Raw genomic sequence first — 21,189 nt, 5'->3', positions numbered from 1 at the left:
TTTCAGAAAATGTCACTGCTGGATTACATTTATCCAGATAACAAATTATCACAATTACGACTCCAGTTTTTTTAAATAGGTTAGTTCTTAATAGTTTATAGTTTTTATTTTTGAAGAGGCCATTTTTTATGATATAACCTAATTTAACAAAATAAATAAGATCATAGTAATAATCAGTAATATACAACTTTATTTATTTTGTTTTGTATTATTTTTTTTAAAACAAAAATCACACAAATCACTTTTAATGTTAGTGCACATATAATACATGCTAATAATGGTTATTTTATTTATGCCTACTTAGCAGAAATGAAATAACTAAATCTAAATTAAATAAAAATAAAACTTTTGAAAAAAGGAGATGTGTTTTTCGACATCTTCATCATCTTCCTCATCGGTCGGGAATCCAGCATCTCTCAGACGAGCTTTAAGGAGGCATATGTGAAGTTTTGCCACAACTTGTCTCAGTTTTGTCAGTCAAATGTTCTCTTCTGCCAGACGTATTTCAACTTGTAATCCTGATCTCCTCTTTAAATTCTGAAAAACTCAACTGCAACATTTAATTGTGATTAAAAGTGCAATCGGATTACCAAAATGAAATCTGGATCATAGTAATCCCGATCATATTTTGATGTTTTGAAAAACCCAGTTTCACAATATAATCCAGATCAAACGCAGAAATTCGATTACCAAAGTTTTTAAAAATCAGCCCCAGGTAATTACATTTACAGTGTCTGTGTAAACTAAACAATGAAGCACATTCCTGGTGGGTATTCTAAGGTCTTATCATTTATCACATCCCTATTCTCCCCCTATACTAGATGTGTATTCAGTTTCAAGTGACATTCTAAACACCATCATGTAACTATTAACCTTTGGAAAGGATACTGAACATCTGGTACTATCTGAAGTAGCTAACAAATCTTAAGCCATTAATGTTTATTAAACCATGAAGAAGATCATTTAGGCAAAGACCTGGTCAAAAAAAGGCCAGTTGCACACTCCTGCTGTCAAACGCATATGGCAACAGTGAAATGAATATTCTGTTTACCTCATTTTTTTTTTTTTTTTTTTTTTTTTTTTTATTTAGTCGTTGCCAATTATTTTTTATTATTTTCTCCTAATTTAGAATGGCCAATTATTTTTTAGACTCATCTCACCGCTACCACCCCTGCACTGACTCGGGAGGGCGAAGACGAACACACACTGTCCTTCGAAGTGTGTGCCGTCAGCCGACCGCTTTTTTTCACACTACGGATTCACCATGCAGCCACCCAAGAGCTACAGTGTCGGAGGACAACGCAGCTCTCGGGCAGTTTACAGGCAAGCCCGCAGGCTCCCAGCCAGACTACAGGGGTTGCTGGTACGAGGTGAGCCGAGGACACCCTGGCCGACCTAACCCTCCCTCCCCCCGGGCGATGCTCGGCCAATTATGCGCCGCCCCCTGGGAGCTCCCATCCACGGTCGGCTGTGTAATAGCCTGGACTCGAACCGGCGACATCCAGGCTATAGAGCGCATCCTGCACTCCACATGGAGCACCTTTACCGGATGCTCCACTCGGGAGCCCCATGTTTACCTCATTTTAAACCTGTAGTTTTTCATTTACAAAGTATAACAGTGCTCTTTTACTTCAGTTGTGAGATTATGGCATCAGGTCTTTGATATCAGGTCAGATGATATTGCTATTCCTAAATGGTGCCTAATAGACATTTCATTCCATCATATTTTGGTTTACATTCTGTTATTGAACTGGTAAATGCATCCACCTTCACTTACTGTAGACTTGTATGTGTTGGGTTAAAAAAGGCAATCACACAAACTAGATCATTAGTACACATTTGTGGTGTTAATTGCTACAGTATACAAATAATTTCTGGTACACTAACATAGATCAAGTCATTTTTCTTTGGTCAGAACTGGGCAAAACTGGAAACATTGCTGTAAGGATGAAGACCACTTTAAAAAGCAAAACAAATGCAACTTAAAGAAACATAATTATGTTTATGTAAAAAGCAGGCCCTATTTTGAAACAACTGTGAAGGCAATGACAAATATTCTGAAAGGAATTAAACATTTGTAATGGTAAAAACTACTAAGAAACAACGGTTGCAGGAAGGTGCCATTCTTTTGAGTGGGTTATTTTCAGTTTTGTACTGTTCAAATCCTTTGATCAACAGTTTAAAGCATTTGCATTGTCCAGTTAGAAAGTACTTAGATCAAAATGGAATGGGGAGAGTGTAGCAGGTGAGAGTGGAGCATCTTATAATCTTTTATTACCTGAGAATATATGCCTTTGGTCTTTCGTACATTTCCAGTTCAAGGTTTCAAAAAAGTGATATCTTCGATGAGAGCACTTCAGTCTGTTTGCAAACCTGGTACGGCAGCGCTCCAGAAAACGTATTTGCTTCGTTTCAGTATTTAATGGGAATTTGACTGTACAACTGCCATTTTTTTTCTTTGTTAACCAAAGATGAGAACACAAACAGAAAATGATTACAGAAAATATTTATTGAAATGTGACCATGGGATTGTGATCAGATCCAATATAAAAGTTTTGTGAGAGAGCAGCCACAGTAACATTATGCAATTGAATTGTGGACAGCGATGATGTCTGAGCTGATGACTCATTTCATCTTGGTCGCCTTAAGGTACAAAATTAGTAGGCACTGTGGCATTCTATATATATATATATATATATATATATATATATATATAGGTCCCTACAGTCTCTTGCACCTTAATATCACAAGGTAAAAGGAAGACTTAAATGCAACCTAAATATATGTTCTAAATGACAGATACAGTAGTGGTCTTCTTGAAGTGCCCTTGGAGGTCTATAGAGAAATATACTAAACTGATATGTCTAAAACAGGGGGAAATAGGTTGTAAAAGACAGATGTGGAAAGGGGAATATATATATATTTTTTAAATATTAAAAATATTATATAGTTCCAAATGAACCTGAAATAAAATAATAATTAAATTAGAATCAGCAACCAGAGAGAAATTTGCATGCTTACTGTAAAGCCCAGAGAGCAGACAAGATCAGGTTAAGCTGGAGTGTTGGAGGTATTATACCTCTACCAATGGGCATTAGGACATTTTCTTATCAGGTGCTAAACTTCAGTTTCTGTAAAAGTGATGTAGAACATTTACTTGGGTATTGGCTCATATTACAAGCTTTAGCTGGGTAATCTTCCAGTTCGAAAACTGTTTAGTGTTCTCACATCACTGTTTTGAGAAAGAATATGAGATAAATCAGGTTTTAACGGGACACATTCCTCAATAGCTATACTAATGTTTTTTCTTTATATGTTTATAATGTCATTAGTTCTGTCTGATAAATTATAAATTGCACATTTCATGTGTCAGTACTGTGCAGATAGACTTTGTTTGGGTAGGAATGCTACAAGAAATAATTTATCTATCAAAGGATGCAGATGTAAAATGCCATGCCTTTATTTATAAGAGGAGATTGTAACATAGAATGCACAAGGGTGGGTCACTCTTCTGCATGTCTTATCTGTGTTCCATATAACACCAATTATTATATATTCCTAATTAAAATAAGAATCAGAATAATGTTTTGGATTGTAAAGATTTTGTCCAAGTACATGCAAAGGCAATGAACTACTAATAAAAAATACATATATAATAATTTACATAACACGATCGTATCATACTGTTCAGTCCAAGTCATATTGTTGTTACCTGTAAAATATTTGAGTCCAGTTGTAACTGATATGGCCAGAAATCATTGTTTCGTATTTTCTTAAATTTAAATGAATCTTATTCATGTTATGATAAGCTTAATGAACTGATATTACAATTGCTGTTTAGCGTATCAGTCTCTGTATACAAAAGCTTTCTATATGTTTTAAGATAAGATAGTAGTTTGATAGTAAATTATGTAAAATGGAAGTGGTATGATACTTTAAGAAAAGTCAAAATAAAACTTGTTTGTCTAAGTGTTTCTAAAAACAATTAGAATACATAATTTATTCTGTTTGCAGAATAAAAACTTAGTCCCACAATCTAAAGTTTTGCTAGTATTGCTGTGTGTGTTTTGCCTTCCTAAATACAGACCCAAAGCAACACCACTAAGAAACTGAAACAAAGGTTATAAAGTCGATACTGCACACAAAAAATAAAAAGTATTTTATTTGTATCTACTAGTGGATCTATAAATGGCTTACAATGACTTCTGGCACCCAGAATGGAACATTCTTTTTCTAGAATTTTGATGTCATCATGCCGTCATCGTTCTATAGATTTCTAGATTTTGGAAATGCGCAGAGGAGTTAGGCCAGTGACTTATCTCCTGTAATCCAGTTGCAAGTCTTGTGTTAAAAAATGAATACCCCACTAAATCAAAACAAATAACACATGGGCCAATGGAAAAAAAAAAACAGTGACAGGACACAGAGCTACATACTGTAAGTGCGTCCCCATGATTGTCAAAAGTACATTCTCAAATTTCAAAACCTACATCTCTGAATAATGTCAAAACAGGTTAAATTTATACTGTACATATTTTTTATACATATAGATTATAAATATATAAGTTGATATACATACAGTCGCAGACAAAAGTATTTGGGCACACTTACATTAGTATTTTGTTTACATTAGTATTTTGTGTGCCCAGCCTTTGCTTCCTTACAGCTTGTAGTCTTTTTTTGTATTTTGAAACCAGTTCCTGGCAGCTTTCCTGCAATATTTTTACCCATTCTTCAACACATACAGCTTTGAGTTCTGCAATTGACTTTGGTTTCCTTTTTGCAACAGCAGCCTTCAAGTCAATCCACAACATCTCAATGGGATTCAAGACTGGGGACTGAGATGGCCAATCCATAACTGTAATCTTACTTTTTTTCAGAAATTCCTTTGTAGACTTCACAGAATGCTTAGGGTCATTATCTTGCTGGAATGCAAACTTTCGTCCAATAAGCCTTCAAGCACTGAGTAACAAATGAGAGTGCAAAATGTATTGGTATTTTGCAGCATTCATTGGTCCTTCTACAATACAAAGGTCGCCAGTGCCTGAGGAAGAAAAACAAGCCCATACCATCACACAACCTCCCTCATGTTTAACACTGGGCATGATGAACTTTTCTGTGAACTCTTCTCTCTTCCACCAAACATGTTGTTTTTTTCTTGGTGAAAAAAGTTATATTTTGGATTCGACTGACCATAAAATTTGGTTGAAGAAATCATCAGCCTTTTTCAAGTATTCAATGGAAAACTCAAATCGCTTTCTTTCGTGTATTGTTTTTAACACAGGTTTGCATCTTGGTTTTCACCCATGGACATTCATCTTGTTAAGGTATCGTTGAATTGTCAGGTTGTGAATATCTTGACCATCTTCTCTCAATTCTTGTGTTAAGTCTTTTGTAGTAATCTGAGGATTTTGCAGAACTGCTCGAACGATTCTTCTTCCAGATTTTGCAGAAATCTTTCTTGGTCTTCCACACCTGGAGCTAGTTGCAGTAGTTCTTGTTCTCTTGTGTTAGTCAATAACAGCCCACACAGTGCTTTTCGGTAAATCGAGTCTTTCTGCTATTTTTCTGGTAGTATCTCCTTTTTCGTTTAGTTGTATCACTGCTATTTTGAGATTGTTGCTATACTCTTTAGTTTTAACCATTTTTGTTGCTTTTTTTAATCACAAATCTCCAATTTATTTTTCAGCAATTGAGGATTATGGGCTCTGTACTAATATTACTTACGTGTTTGTAAATACTGCAAACTCATAGGCTCCTTCCTTGCATGCCATGTACTTAACAGCTCTTTTTCATGAACAACTACTGTAATATCACCGCAAGTTTACGAACAGCATAAATTACTGCTCATTATATAGGAGAGATCGGAATTTGCATCTCATTATAAATAGATTTGCAACGCCGAAAGTCAAGATTTAGAACTTCCTTTGGGAAGATAAATGAGTGGTAGTGTGAACAGAAAGAAGTAGTAGGCAAATATAATAGGATCGAGCTACGACTTCTGCAGACTCCGACCTTGATGCAACTATGGCACCAGCCAAAAAGAAAAGGAAAACAAATTTCCACAAAGACTAAACTAACCTGTTAGTTAGTGAAATGGAAAAAAATCTAGAAATATTATTTAACACTTCGCAGGACCAAAAAACATTAAGAAACAAAACATGGAAAGAAATAATTAACAAAATACATTCACTGGGACCAGTGCTGGCACTAGGATTTAGTGGGCTCTGGTGCAAGACTGAAGTAAACCCCCCAAAAAAGAAAAGAAAAAAAAATGCGGAGTGCTGCTGCAGCATAACCTAAAGAAGACCTTTTGAAAATATATACATCAGCAGTTTTTTTCTTCAACAAAACATTCTAACAAGACTGATTTCCATTACACGAGAGTAGATGTTAAAACTTCATGCTGATTTGAACTCGGCTCTCGCCAAGATAAGCACCAACTAAGACGTAGCTTTACAGTAAACTAATGTGATCCATCTGTGTCTCTATCCATTTGTGTTTCCTTCCATCTGATGATGTAGATATCCTTCTGTCTGGTGTTGATGGCTGAAGTGTAATGCTGGCTCCAGGGGTCATCTTATTTGCATCCCTGGCACATCAGCACACACAACGGCTGCGATGCTGGCTCCGGGGATCAACCACAGTGCGGTCTCCCCAGCGCATCAGCATGACAACCATCTGGATTGAGCGAAGCAGGGTACATCTCTGGGGTCTTCAAGTGGGCACCTTCCATCCTCGGTGTTTCGTCAACTAGCCCACGACACCTCAAGAGGGCTTGACGGTGATTCTGGCGTCCCAGCATCACCCACCTCCGTCCCCCACTCAACTCAGCCCAGCTTACTTATCCATACATCAGCGTTTCTTTCTTTCTATTGTGCTTGAGATCCCCAACCAGAATCTTTCTGTCTCAACCACAGCCAGTTGCTGCTCCTCTCTGCTGCTTCAGATAAGTTCTTCACTGTGCGACGCAACTCTTGGCCACTGAATCCGACGTCTCTGAGAAACCAGGTTGTAGAGTGTGCCACAAATCCTCGACAACCCACCTCCACTGGGTAAACCCGAACTCTCCATCCTCGCTGTTCCGCTTCAGTGGCTAGTTGAGCATACCGGTCTCTTCCTCTCATACGCCTCATCTACAGCATCCTCCCATGGCACTGTTAACTCTACCAGGTGAACAAGGCGTGGTGATCCAGACCACAAGACAATATCTGGTCGAAGGTTAGTGGTGGCAATCTCAGGTGGAAAAATAAGCCGTTGACCAACATCTGCCAGCATTTTCCAGTCTCTAGCAGCTTCCAGTTGTCCTGGCCGAGGGTTGGTTTTAACACCTTTTCTTGGTGGTTGCTCTCCTGGGCGGAGGAATGTTGTCTTTTGTGTGTAATGTTTTGATGGAACAGGTGACAACTTATTGGTCATGTTACGCTTGTCTTCCAATGCTAAGGCCAAACATCGCAGCACCTGGTCATGGCGCCAAGTAAACCGTCCTTGGCTAAGAGCCACCTTACATCCTGTCAAAATGTGCCTTAATGTTGCAGGTGATGAACACAAAGGACATGAGGGATCCTCTCCTACCCAGAGGTTTAGGTTCTGTGGTGATGGGAGAACATCATATGTTGACCTGATGAGGAAACTGATCCTGCTCTGTTCCATTGACCATAGGTCTTGCCAGCCAATCTTGCGTTGTTCCACACTCTCCCATCTCATCCATTCTCCCTGCTTGGCCTGGGAAATGGCCTTTATACACCTCATCCTCTCCTCCTGCTTTTGCACCTCGTTGACTACCAGCTTCCTCCTTTGAACTGGGGCTGCCTTGTGCCATGTAGGAGGAGCTGAACTGAAACCAAGACCCCCTCTTCCATGCTGAACTTTCCCCATGATATCACCAATTCGAAGGGCAGCCTTTGCATCTTCCACGGCTTTCTTTGCCGCCCACTTTCTTCCAGTTTTCAACACAGGTGCTGCCTCCCTTACGCATTTATCGCGTGACTCTACTAATGTCATTTCCAGTCTGACCTTGGCGCACTTAAACTCCTCGGTTAGAGCAGAGACTGGTAGCTGCAGTATTCCTTTACCATAAAGTCCCACTCTGCTGAGGCAGCGTGGAACTCCCAACCATTTCCTGATGTATGAACTGATTAAAGCTTCCAGCTTCTCTACTGTTGTCAAAGAAACCTCGTACACAGTCAGTGGCCACAGCAACCTCGGCAGTAGACCAAACTGAAAGCACCAGAGTTTGTTTACCTGGTAGAGCGCAGCTGTCTATGCTCTTCAACCCTTCCACTGCTTGTTGTCTAACTTCTCCCACACGAACTGTGTCCTTTAGATCCCCGTCGTACCATCTCCCAAGACTCTTCACTGGCTTCTCAGACACTGTTGGTATTGCCTCACCATTAATGAAGAATGTTTTATCTACTACTTTGCCTTTAATTATAGATATGCTCCTTGATTTAGTGGGCTTGAATTGCATTCGTGCCCATTCAATGTTATTGGTTAATTTGCCCAATAATCGATTAGTGCAGGCTACTGTTGTAGTCATGGTTGTCATGTCATCCATGTATGCTCGAATTGGTGGTAGTCGCATTCCAGAAGCCAAGCGCTCTCCTCCTACTACCCATTTTGATGCCCTAATGATTACTTCCATTGCCATGGTAAAAGCCAGTGGAGAAATGGTGCATCCTGCCATTATTCCAACCTCAAGGCATTGCCATGTAGTGCTGAATTCTGAAGTTGAAAAACTGAATTGCAAATCTCCAAAATAGGCTTTCACTAAATTTGTTATTGTCATCGGTACACTGAAAAAATCAAATGCTGCCCAAAGTAGTTCATGTGGCACTGAACCATATGCATTAGCCAAATCCAGGAATGTCACATGGAGCTCCTTCCTCTCCTTTTTAGCTGATTGAATTTGTTGCCAGATCATATTGATGTGTTCTAAGCATCCTGGGAAACCTGGAATGCCCGCTTGTTGTACTGAAGTGTCAATGAAGCAGTTCTTTAATAGGTAAGTTTACAATCTCTGAGCAATAATGCTGAAGAAAATCTTGCCTTCTACGTTTAATAGGGAAATAGGGCGAAACTGACTGATACTTGTAGAATCTTTTTCTTTAGGTATAAAGACTCCACCTTCTTGGCGCCATGCTCTTGGCACAACCTGTTTTTCCCATGCCACTTTCATCAATTTCCACAGGATTAGTAGAACTCCTGAAGCACTCTTGTACACTCTGTACGGAACTCCATTAGGCCCTGGAGATGATGAAGCCCTTGCTTTTTTCACAGCTTGCTCTATTTCTTTCCACTTAGGTGCACAGTCCTCCATTTGGTATTCTGGTGGATTGATAGGTGGGATGTCTGAAGGAATTGACATAGGCTCCTGCCTTTTTGAATCTGTATGTGTTTCCTCCAAATATCTCTCCAGCTCGAACTTAGATGCTTTTAGTGTGCCATTCTTCTCACTGGTGAATAACTTCTTTACAAATTTGAATGGGTCTTTATAAAAGTTAGTTCTCGCATGCTCCTTCTTTTTGTAGCGTTTCCGTAGGCACTCAGCTCTGCGCAATGTTGCAAGCTTATCTTTTATGACCCTATGTAAGAGATTGAGTCCATCCTTCTGATTTTGTTCTGCTCTTCTCCATTGCTTCCTCAGCTGTCTCCTTTTTCTAACTAAGCGTTCAATCTCCTGCTGCCGCCTAGACTTTCCAGGAATAGTTTGTACTTTTTCCTTCCTTTTTTCAACTCCAAACCTCTCGCGTCCAAATTTATCCAGCTTCTTTTCAACTGTTCCACTTAACCTTTCCAACGCAAAGCAGAGATCTGTGTTTACTGTGTCCTATGCAGTTTTGGCCATTTAACTCCAGGCTTGTGCCCGTTGAGGTTCTTTTCTCTCTTATGCTGGTTTGTCTGACCGGGTTCACAAGGATTATTACGTTCATCACTAACAGTATCCATGCAAGTCCTCCTCACGTCTATGACGGGTGCTGATATCCTGCGAACTGTGGTTTGCTTCCTGACGCTGGATTTCATTCTACTGACTTGACTGACTTTGTAAGAAGTACTGATCAATGCAAGGCCCTTGTCCCTTCTCCCTCAAGCATTTCATTCCCCTTGATGAATCTTCAAACCCCTGACCGTTGTCGCCTTGCTCCAGCCGCAGACACAAACCTAGAGTTCCATGTCTTTGCTAACTGCAGATCTTGAACTAGTCTTTTGTGAAGTACTCTCCATACTCATATCCGTTTCCGTTGAGTCATCTTCCACCCCCGCTCTCGCAGACTCTAGGGGTATTTTTCTCTTTAATTTCTTAGAAGCCTTGGGCGGGTGTCTCCAGCATCCTGTAAACACAGAGCTGGATACTGCCGACAAGGGTAGCTAACCCTTGCCAGCCCCAATGGGGTCTCTTTCCTCCTGTCAGCTGTCTCTCCAGGCTGTCACAAGGTCTTTCCCTTGTTGCCAGCTGCACTATTCACAGCAGTCAATGGACGTATCCAGATCTTCATGATTTCCATTACACAAGAGTAGATGTATATAGAGAGAGAGATGTTAAATACATGTCAGTAGCAATCCACAGCGTTCGGTTATTCTGCTAGTATCAATAATTAATGTATCAATATTTTTAACTAAAGGACTGACATAACTATACAATCATGGGCAATATTAAATATTTTAAGTATCATCGTTAAACGTAAGGGTTTTTATTAACCATTCCGTGTTGCCAAGATGCTGATTCTCCGCGGACATCTGGTCCCTCTGGTCCGTCTGTGTTGGTGTTGTCGAGGTCTCTCTCCGAGTCTGAACCTTCTGATTCGGAGGCATACAGCTCGAATTAATACATAAGAACATAAAAACATAAGAACGTTTACAAACAAGAGAAGGCCATTCGGCCCATCTTGCTCGTTTGGTTGTTAGTAGCTTATTAATCCCAGAATCTCATCAAGCAGCTTCTTGAAGGATACCAGGGTGTCGGCTTCAACAACATTACTGGGGAGTTGATTCCAGACCCTCACAATTCTCTGTGTAAAAAAGTGCCTCCTATTTTCTGTCCTGAATGCTCTTTATCTAATCTCCATTTGTGACCCCTGGTCCTTGTTTCTTTTTTCAGGTCGAAAAAGTCCCCTGGGTCGACATTGTCAATACCTTTTAGAATTTTGAATGCTTGAATCAGATCACCGCGTAGTCTCCTTTGTTCAAGACTGAACAGATTCAATTCTTTGAGCTTGTCTGCATACGACATGCCTTTTAAACTCTGGATAATTCAGGTCATTCTTTGCACTCTTTCTAGAGCAGCAATATCCTTTTTGTAACGCAGTGACCAGAACTGAACACAATTTTTAACATTATTTCCCTTGAGAAGACAAGGGACATAATCCCTGTTTTCTCTCTCTACATCAGATCCATCACTGCATAATTCACATTCATAAGAGGTGTCTGAAACTGATACAATTAGGCTACTCTCACTTTCACTGTCGCTGTCATCCATACTGGCAGATGCAAGGAGCCTGAGGTCACAGTCTCCTTGCCCCACACCAGGAAATGGAGATCACCCTCTGTGTATTTCCGGGTATTATTTGATTCATTGTAGCACGATTAAACATAATTTGGTAAAATTAATGTGATTATATGTTCAAGTGAGACCTGTTATTATTATTTTGTATGTTTATGGTAACAGTCAAGTTCTATGTCATAGGCTCTTATGACTTTAAAGAGCAAAAAAACACTCTTCCTGTCTACTGGTGGCAGAGTAGTCCCATTCCTTCCCATTCCCAGATGCTTAAATCTTGCCCGTCCTGAGAGGTTTATTTTTTTTTTTACTTCCCATTCCCGCCCGTTCCCATGAGCTTCTCTCCTATACCATCCCATCCCGCAAAATTTAACACAGTTTTTTTCCCGTACCGCGGTCACTCTCTAGCAGGGTCTTCTGGTTTTCATTCCAACTTAAGCTGTCAATTAACACTGAACTAATTATTTGTTCAATTGGACATATTTAATATTTTTCAAAGGTCTTTTACACTTGAATCAAGATACACTACACTGAAATGTTTTGAGGGCCGGAGAGAAGTGTTAAATTTGTCCAATTAATCAAATAATTAGACAAATTAAGTAACTGAGAGTTCACGTAGAACGAAAGCCAGAAGACACTGTGGCCCTCCAGGAACCAAGTTTGACATCCCTGATTTAGATCAAGCGATAAACCCTTAGCTTACAAAATACTCCTCTTATAATAATTGTAGTAGTTACAGCCTTTAACAATGAATTGATTTAAGTTAAGAATTGTACGTCTTTTACCAGAGTTATTTTTTTAAATAAAATTAAATGATTGTAACAGGGGCATATTTTGCATAATGTCATGTAGATCGTCCCCCAGACGATCTACATGACATTATGTCTTCCACTTTTTGACCCCCCCCCCCCAGAAACAAACTAATAAAATATGTTTTTCAAACGTCATCGGTAGAAAACAATACACTACAGTATTAGATACATTCTGGTTAAAATTTACTGTTACAATTACTATTTTAAAATGTTACATTGCTTACATATGCATTTATATGGAAAGAAATGATTAGGCGATGTTATACATGAAAATCAATGGATTTATTTTTGTAACATATTTGCCATATGCAAATGTTGGTATTAGTTTGGCAAAAACATTAGACTTACAGATGAAAGCGAGATGCTACCCCCTTTTATTTTTGTTTATTCATGATTATCTGTGTAAACATGTTTCTTTCAACTTTCAACATTCACAGAATTGTAGTGCTTATTTATCAGTTTTTGTTCATTGGTTTATATTTGATACAAAGCGTTATTCTTTGTGGAAAGCAGGTGAAACTTAACTCAAGGTTGTAAGTATGTATCATATCTGGTGAGATGTATTCGATGGACGCCCTAAAACAGAGTTAAACTGCATTCTTACTCCTGGCTGTTTTTGTAAAGCCCATGCAATACATGAATTTTTTTTTTCAATGATCTGAAATAAGTATAGTCTAAAGTCCTTAGCTGCTACTCTATAACGATTTAAAAAAACGATGTTGTACCGCTGTTTGTTTAATATAGCAGCAGTTACAGAATGTAACTGTGAAATGTTTACTTCACCGGGATATCGAAAGCTGGCAGCAGAGCAGTTTGGTTAACATTAAAACCTTTACCCTCTTTTAAAACAAAACGACGTGAAAACGACGACCGCAACGTTACACACTTTATTACTATAAAATGAGAATTAGTGGAACAACATTTTTTAGTTGGTTAGAAACCAGTGCCGTGCTTTAAAAATACTTGCATTGCACATTTTATATAATTTATTTTAAGAATAAGAACAATGTTTACAAAGTGCAGCATGCTGTCTCGTCATAAACTGGCCTAATTACTTCTCATTCATGATGTTATTTGCGACAGAAAATGCTCAATGTTGACACAACTTCCAGCCCAGCTACAGGAATATAGAATGGTAATGTACACCTCTTCATGGTGACCCCCCCCCCCCCCCCCCAAAAAAAGAAAATAATACGCTTGGACAGTTGTACTGGCTTTACCGTCGTATCATGCATTACCATAAAATGACACCCAAAATGGCACTTAGAAGTTTGTTAATAAACTCTTATAAACTCAAAATAAAAAAGGACAGGATCGACAGATTTTTTTTTTCTTCAGGAATAATAAAGTGAGAATCATAGCATGCTACCTATGGTTACATCTACAACAAAAATATTCAGTCCTGAGGAAAAACCCATAGCTGAGTGTTTAGATCTGCCACAGCTGCCATACTTAAAATGGACCCGTATGGAATTGTGACTGCACACTTTTGTGGCAGTACTTTTACAAAGCCTCATATCCCAGAGACCGTTTGAGGTGCCATCTTCACATTTACAGCTGTATCAGCACTTTGTGTTAAATACAGAGTGATTTCCTTGTAAACTCCATGATTTAATTTGAGAACTATCTTTGTGTATTATAATTGGGTGATAGATCTTTTTACCCATATTGTTTATAGCTTCTTATTGTCTTGAATAGAACCCTAATGTGGTAAAGTTATAGAACAAGCACCAAGAAAATACATTTTGTGAAAAGTAGTTAAGTGTATTACAGTACAACTCCTATGAGTATCATTAGGCCATAGACTTGATCCTGCTTAAAATGTATTCAATCAGTGACACAAATGAACAGCAGAACCCTGTGCTGTTTGCATCACCAGCTCTAGATCTTTCAATACCTTCCAATATATGGCTCTCGGTTATAATTCAGGCCGTAAAACAGATACTGCTTTGTTAAGATACTTTCTCACAACAGAAACGGGTCAACTGAACAACGACTACAAAACACATTGGGCAGTACCCATAAAGACTGCGATATACCTATAATATCACAAAAATATTTGTGTTTCCCTTTTATACAGATATGCCCACTATGTACTGTATGTAAAAAGATGGCAGACCCAGAACAAGCCATGAAGGACATCAGGTCCATGGGTATCCAGTTTCCCCTATGTGAAGCAGTAGAAATGAATAAAAAGCATGTGCTCTATGACACAACGCCTATGAGGACACAGACAACTACGGATACCAGAATGGAGCCCTGCCCAAATCATTATATAGGTCTAGGCCAGCCACTCACTGAACATATTTCCATTTGGGTTCATATTCCACCCTCTAAGCTTTTTTTTTTTTTACTGTGAAGTTTAATAGAGAGCTATAGGCCTGTTATTGGCTACCTTGACAATATATGTGCAAAGGCAAATTTAGCCCAAGCATTGATTGGCATGTCATGAACTCTAAATAATGTAGTTGGCAATGTGTTATGTTCTCTGTCATCTCAATTGATTTGCATAAGGGTGTATTGTATACACATGACTTCTCATGTCCTTGTGGCCTGTTCTGAATCAGTTTCCATCAAACTCAATTCATACTGTGGTAACAAAAGGTTACAATGCAGGACTGAGAATGGTTTGTATTCTGTGAGCATCATTTTAATAAATTAAACCTTAATTATGTATTACATAAAGATATAGAATACAAGCCTTCTATAATACATTGTGGGATGACAGTTACATCAATTGAAACAAAGAGGCAACAACGTTATAATCTGATTAAGTATGTCTTTAAATTGTCTTGATGTAACTGCTGTTCAAAAGGGGACTACTGTACTTAGGGGAGGATAAGATGGATGTTAGATGCACATTTTTTTTTTTAACAGCAAATGGCAATTTTGATTGATTTTATTTTTTTAATATGCTCAATATTATGTTCAATAAATTAATATGCACAGATTACTTCATGCATGGATGGTACTTGACATACAGTACAGTGTCATTTTAGATGGGTATGGAGTAACAGACTCATTGGTGAAATTAAACCAGTACTATTTTCTGCAGATTTTCTTCCATGGTCCATGTAGTGTACATACTGGAAGTGCAATACTAGATCAAATATTATAAAAGACCAAACAGCACCTTATAATAAGTCATATTGGAGGAGACCGAGACTTATATTTTTCGGCTTTCTTACTGTCAATACAAATGCATATAAGTCTACTATCAATCATACTGCTCAGTGTGTTGCTGAAATGATCATTTTTGAGCCTCAGTTGGTTTAACATCCACTAGCCTAACAGCCAATATTCTGAAGGCTACTGTTGCATTATCCAACACCTGTGACATAAATCATTGAGAGCTCACGATAATAACAGGTTCCCTTTGAAGTACGAAATGTAAACATTACTGAATGGATATTTACCTCCTAAAGACTTGAAATCTAAACAAAATATATCAAAGCTGCTTGCAGAGTGTGACACAGTCATGGCTCGCTGCCGAGGACACAAAATGTCAGCTCTCGCAGACCTCAGCGCCATTTTTCCTTTCAAGAACTAACTTGACAGGAGAGCCTATTCAGATAAGTACAGTACCTGTTGGTTATATCGACAGGTTCGTTATAGCGCAAGGACATACATATCAAAATGAATGCTAAACTGTTGTAGTAAATTAATGAGATGAGATTGTGAAAAAAAGTAGAATTACATATACCTGTTTGTCTATGTATGCAGTATTCTGCCTTTGCTTTATGCTATTTGTTACAGAATTAAAATGCAGAGCAAAAAGCAAAAATCCCAAATTGAAGCTGAATTTTTATTGAAAATTAATCTGACATGAATCGTTTCAAAGTGCACCAAATCTTAATCCAACATGCAAGAATCCCAAACTGAGTTTTTATTCAAAATCAACCTGACATGGAAAGTTCATCAGATCCTCAATTTTTTTTGTCGCTGTTGTGGTTTTTTCTTTAATCCATTTTCCTTTGCCGCATGGTTGCTGAACAAGCCAAAAAAAGTGCTTTTTGCAACCTATATTCACGACAGAGACATACCCGCGTTACTCCCTTTTTTCAAACAATCAATATAGTTTCCAGCTTTGTTACAACATAAAATGATTTTCGTTTCGGGGGCATAGTTACACAGCACGCGTTTTTTATTAAGACAAAAGAGTTGACTTCACTGCGGAGGTGACATCCCGTGGATACAGACCGGGATGTTGACTGTGTGTGTGTTTTATTATCTTTTTAATTTTTTTTATTTGGGGTCCAGGGGCCAGGTTCGTTATAATGAAGGGCGTTATAGCGAGGGTGTACTATACTTGTTACTTTTTATGCTATAGATTTTCGCATTGTGTTTTTACACAAAATATATGTGATACTTAAAATAATCGCTGTATTAGTTTCACTTATTACACCTGTTTGTGCACTACAGCTTGTTGTATGTTACGTACCACTGTGACATTGTGCCCCTCATGAAGCCAGCGGTTTGAGACGCCCTTTCTCAGAGATCAAGCAACGTAAGTCGGCTAACTTGTGCTCTCTCCACAATAGGGCATACGATACGGTTTGTACAGCATAATTAATGTAATTGTTATTACTGCATTTTGTATGAGAGAAATATTTTTCTTTTCTCACTGTAGTTTCTGTTTTCACAGAGACTAAGTGCAGGCTTGTCTGCAATGCGTGCTGCTGCAGACGTGTAGCGAGAGCAGCTGCTGGGCAGGACCAAGAGGCTGCTTCAATTGTGGTTGCTTGCAATCCCTACCACAGCAGCTTAATGCTGTTTTGGTGACAGCTTTTGCATCACCATTACTAGGGCTGCTAGTTCATTCTAACAGGCAGGCTTCCCTCAGTCTTATGTGAGTAATAACTGAGTGGCTTTGCCAGTAGTTTGTACATGTGGCCATCCCTGTACAGTGCTACCTGTGGTATCTGCGAAGTGGTGGACCCGTACCGTACCGGTACCGAGGTCACCGACCTGCTCCGTTCCTGCATACCAAACCGGGACAGAAGTAACCGCACTGATTCCGGTACCAAGCCGGTCTTGTTCGGGTCATTACTGCCGCTGAGGAGATAGGCAAACAGGAGCTGGTGTTCCTGTCTGAGGACTTTGAGTCAGACAGCACATCCCCTGCAGTTAAGCTCTCCCTGTCGGCAGAGGTTCTAACACTGATTGAGGGCCACTGCAGTCTTGCAAGCGCCCTGGCCTATAAGGCAGTCCACCTCTCCCGTGCCCCCCCCAGTGCACCCGGACCTTCTATTTGAGATCCTCCTGCTGTTTCCCGGTCTATGGACACCCTATATAGGGTGCACGATACAGAGAAGCTGGGTCTGGCCCAATTTCCGCTGGTAGAAGCTTCAATTATTTGTTAATTTATCCAAGGTGACTTACAAAGACAGAGTTACTTACAACATCTCACCCGAAAGATGGAGCACAAGGTGGTTAAGTGACTTGTTCAGGGTCACACATTGAGTCAGTAAGTGAGCCAGGATTTGAACGGGGAACCTCCTGGTTACAAGCCATTTTCTTTAACCACTGGACTACACAGCCATGCTGGTACAGGCACCTAATTTAGCGTTCCTGTCCAAGTATGCTATCTACCCCAACAAACAGTGCTGGTTCTCTGAGGTGATCCTCAAGCATGCCTGTTCAGCTAGTGCATTCTCTGGATGGCTGGGCAACTTTAATAGTATTCTGGTAGCCTACCAGTACTATTTGCTGAGGTCCCTCTCTGATAGCCACAATAAGAACCTGCTCCATCTGTCAAAAGAATGGACAGGCTGCAGGTAGAAACCTGGGTGCATTGGTAGCCACACTCATGCTGCAGCACTCTCACCACACGTGGGAATCTACGAAGGAGCTGGTGCTCTTGCTTCACAAGCTGCCACCCCCAGTGCGCAAACCAGCGGCAAACTGGCACCCTAGGCCACAGCAGCCTCAGCCCAAGTCACAAGCTGTGCTGCATCCCTAGGAGTTTGATGCCACAGGCCAAGGACCCCTTTTCAGGGAGCCATCTGGACTATTGGTGCCAGTGCACCCCGGACATCTGTTTGCTTACTACCATTCAGACCGGCTACTCTCTGTAGTTCAAGTATGGTCCCCCTCCCCTTTGGGGTGTGACTGTAACATCAGTCACAGACACACAGGACTATGCGGTGATGTCTCAGGAGGGAGCAGCTCTGCTGAAAAAATGGGACTATTCACCCGATAGACCAGTGGGAGGAAGGGTTCTACTCCAGGTATTTCCTAGTGCCCAAGTGGGATGGTGGCCTCAGACCGATCCTTGACCTCAGGCAGGTCAACCTGTACTTAAGCCGAAGGAGGTTCAAAATGTTGACGATGCAACAGCTGTTGCAGTCAATCAGGCCAGGTGACTGGTTCACCACGGTGGACCTCAAAGACGCCTATTTCCACATCCTCATAAAACCAGCGCACAGGAAGTACCTGTGGTTCACCTTTGAACAGCGTATGAGTTCCGGGTCTTGCCATCTGGCCTCTCTCTAGCTCCCTGTGCCCCATTGAGACTCAAATGCATCAGAGTACTAAATTATCTGGACAACTGGCTCATTTGTGTCCAGTCTCCAGCACAGGCAGATACCCATAAGGAACTTGTCACCGGCCACCTTCAACAGCGGGTCTTACGGTGATTGTGCGAAGAGCCAGCTCACACCTTCTCAGACAGCCTCCTATCTAGGAGTGTGCTTGGATTCCAGGTCCATGCTGTCCACTCTGTTGGACGACTGTGGAGAATAGTCGCCTGTTTTAGAGCTGCAGGCTGTTTACCTAGCCTTGCAGCATTTTTTGCAGAAGGTTCGAGGGAGACATGTGCTTGTCCGTACAGACAACACAACAGTAGTGCCTTACATCAACCACCAGGCTGGCCTCAGGTCGCCCAGTCTCCATCGCGTGGCCTGCGAGCTTTTGCTCTGGGCACACAAGACCCTCCTCTCACTGCGGACAGTACATCTGCCCGGGGTGATAAACTGGGCGGCGGACGTCTCAAAGAGATTCCCAGCGCCTCAGAGTGGAGACGTCACCTCAAGGTGGTGCGCCTCATTTGGGAGAGGTTTGGGAGAGCAGAGCTAGATCTCTTTTACTCCCAGGAATTAACCCATTGTCCCCTCTGGTTCTCTATAATAGGAGGCGGTAGATGCTGGCGGTAGATGCCTTGGCACACCAGTGGCCAAGGCAACTGTTATATGCCTTCCCATCGCTCGCCTTGCTTCCGCTGTTTGGAGAAAATAAGGCAGGACCAGGCCAAGGTGATCCTAGTAGCCCCTTATTGGCCCAGGAGACTGGTTTTAAACCCTGATGCAGCTCCTGAGCCGTGGAGACTGCCCAAACGCTGTGACTTGCTCAGTAGCTCTGGGTCTGGCCCCTGAACGGCATTTGAGCCATCTGGTTCTGTCCAATAGGGTCATTAACACCTTACAAAATGTCAGAGCAGCGTCCACATGTTCCCAGTACGGGTACAAGTGGAGCGTCTTTTAGACATGGTGTCTGCCTCGTCGGTTTGACCAGTAATACTTCAATTTTTGCATGGAACAATGTTCTATGGACAGATGAGTCAACAGTGGAACTTTTTGGCCGACATGGGCCCTGTTATGTCTGGCGAAAACCAAACACTGCATTCCACAGTAAGAACCTCATACCAATGGTCAAGCATGGTGGTGGTAGTGTCATGGTTTGGGGATACGTTGTTGCATCAGGACCTGGACACCTTGCCATCATTGAAGGAACCATGAATTCTGCTCTGTATCAGAATTCTACAGAAGAATGTTAGGCCATCTGTCTGTGAGCTGAAGCTGAAGCGCAGCTGGGTCATGCAGCCAGAGATCTGAAACACACAAGCAAGTCTACATCAGAATGGTTGAAGAACAAGAAATTTAAAGTTTTGGAATGGCCTAGTAAAAGTCCAGACCTAAACCCCATTGAGATGTTGTGGCAGGACCTGAAACGAGCAGTTCATGCTCGAAAACCCACAAATGTCACTGAGTTGAAGCAGTTCTGCATGGAGGAGTGGGCCAAAATTCCTCCACGGCGCTGTGAGAGACTAATCAATAACTACAGGAAGCGTTTGGTTGCAGTTATTGCTGCTAAAGGTGGCGTAACCAGTTATTGAGTCTAAGGGGGCAATTACTTTTTCACACGGGGGCATTGGATGTTGCATAACTTTCTTTAATAAATAAATGAAATATGTATCTCATTTTTGTATTATTTGTTCACTCAGGGTCCCTTTTATCTCATATCAGGTTTTGGTTGAAGATCTGATAACATTCAGTGTCAAAAATATGCAAAAATGCATAAAATCAGACAGGGGGCAAATACTTTTTCACAGAACTGTATATTTCCATTTCAGGGATCATTCTTTATACTTCATCACCCACAGACATATATTGTATGCATTCATAGTTATTTGGACTGCTTCAAACTTCAAATATGGATGTTATTATGAACAAATGGTATTAGAATTTAAACAAATATATTTTCACTTACTGTACTCTGCCTATCAACTAATTGATTTATGTATTGTGTATATATATAGCACTTTTTATACAAAAGTTTTGCAAAGCACTGTACAGTATATAGCAGAAAAAAAGAACAAACCACAATACATTTGTATAGCATGTCACACATACAACTGCCACAATCAGATCATTTAAATAACGTATTTAAATAACAGTATACATATAATACAAAAAGCAGCAATTTTAAAGTTACATTAAAACCTACTAAGATAAGAAAGCCATTTTATAAAAGTGCGTTTTTAGTCTTGACTTGAAAACTATAACAGTCCCAGCTTCCCTGACAAATGAAGGCAGAGCATTCCATAATTTAGGAGCTCTACAAAAAAAGCCCTACCTCTCATGTTGCTTTTGTTGACCCTAG

The 21,189-nt window shown here is 40.3% G+C and overlaps 1 protein-coding gene across 1 annotated transcript in view; it reads left to right on the top strand.

Moving 5' to 3' along the window:
* Positions 1 to 14,419: 14,419 nt before the first annotated feature.
* The window catches only part of LOC117421293 (proprotein convertase subtilisin/kexin type 5-like), a 74,943-nt gene continuing 68,173 nt past the window's right edge, over positions 14,420 to 21,189 (top strand). The window contains exon 1 of the mRNA XM_059010418.1: positions 14,420 to 14,462. Coding sequence (XP_058866401.1) covers positions 14,420 to 14,462 — 43 coding nt within the window. The remainder of the gene's footprint in view (positions 14,463 to 21,189) is intronic.

Source organism: Acipenser ruthenus, chromosome 1 (genome assembly GCF_902713425.1).
Source record: "Acipenser ruthenus chromosome 1, fAciRut3.2 maternal haplotype, whole genome shotgun sequence".
Lineage (NCBI taxonomy): Eukaryota > Metazoa > Chordata > Actinopteri > Acipenseriformes > Acipenseridae > Acipenser > Acipenser ruthenus.
The sequence above is the reverse complement of the archived record's forward strand: the minus strand, read 5'-3'. Positions and strand labels throughout refer to the sequence as shown.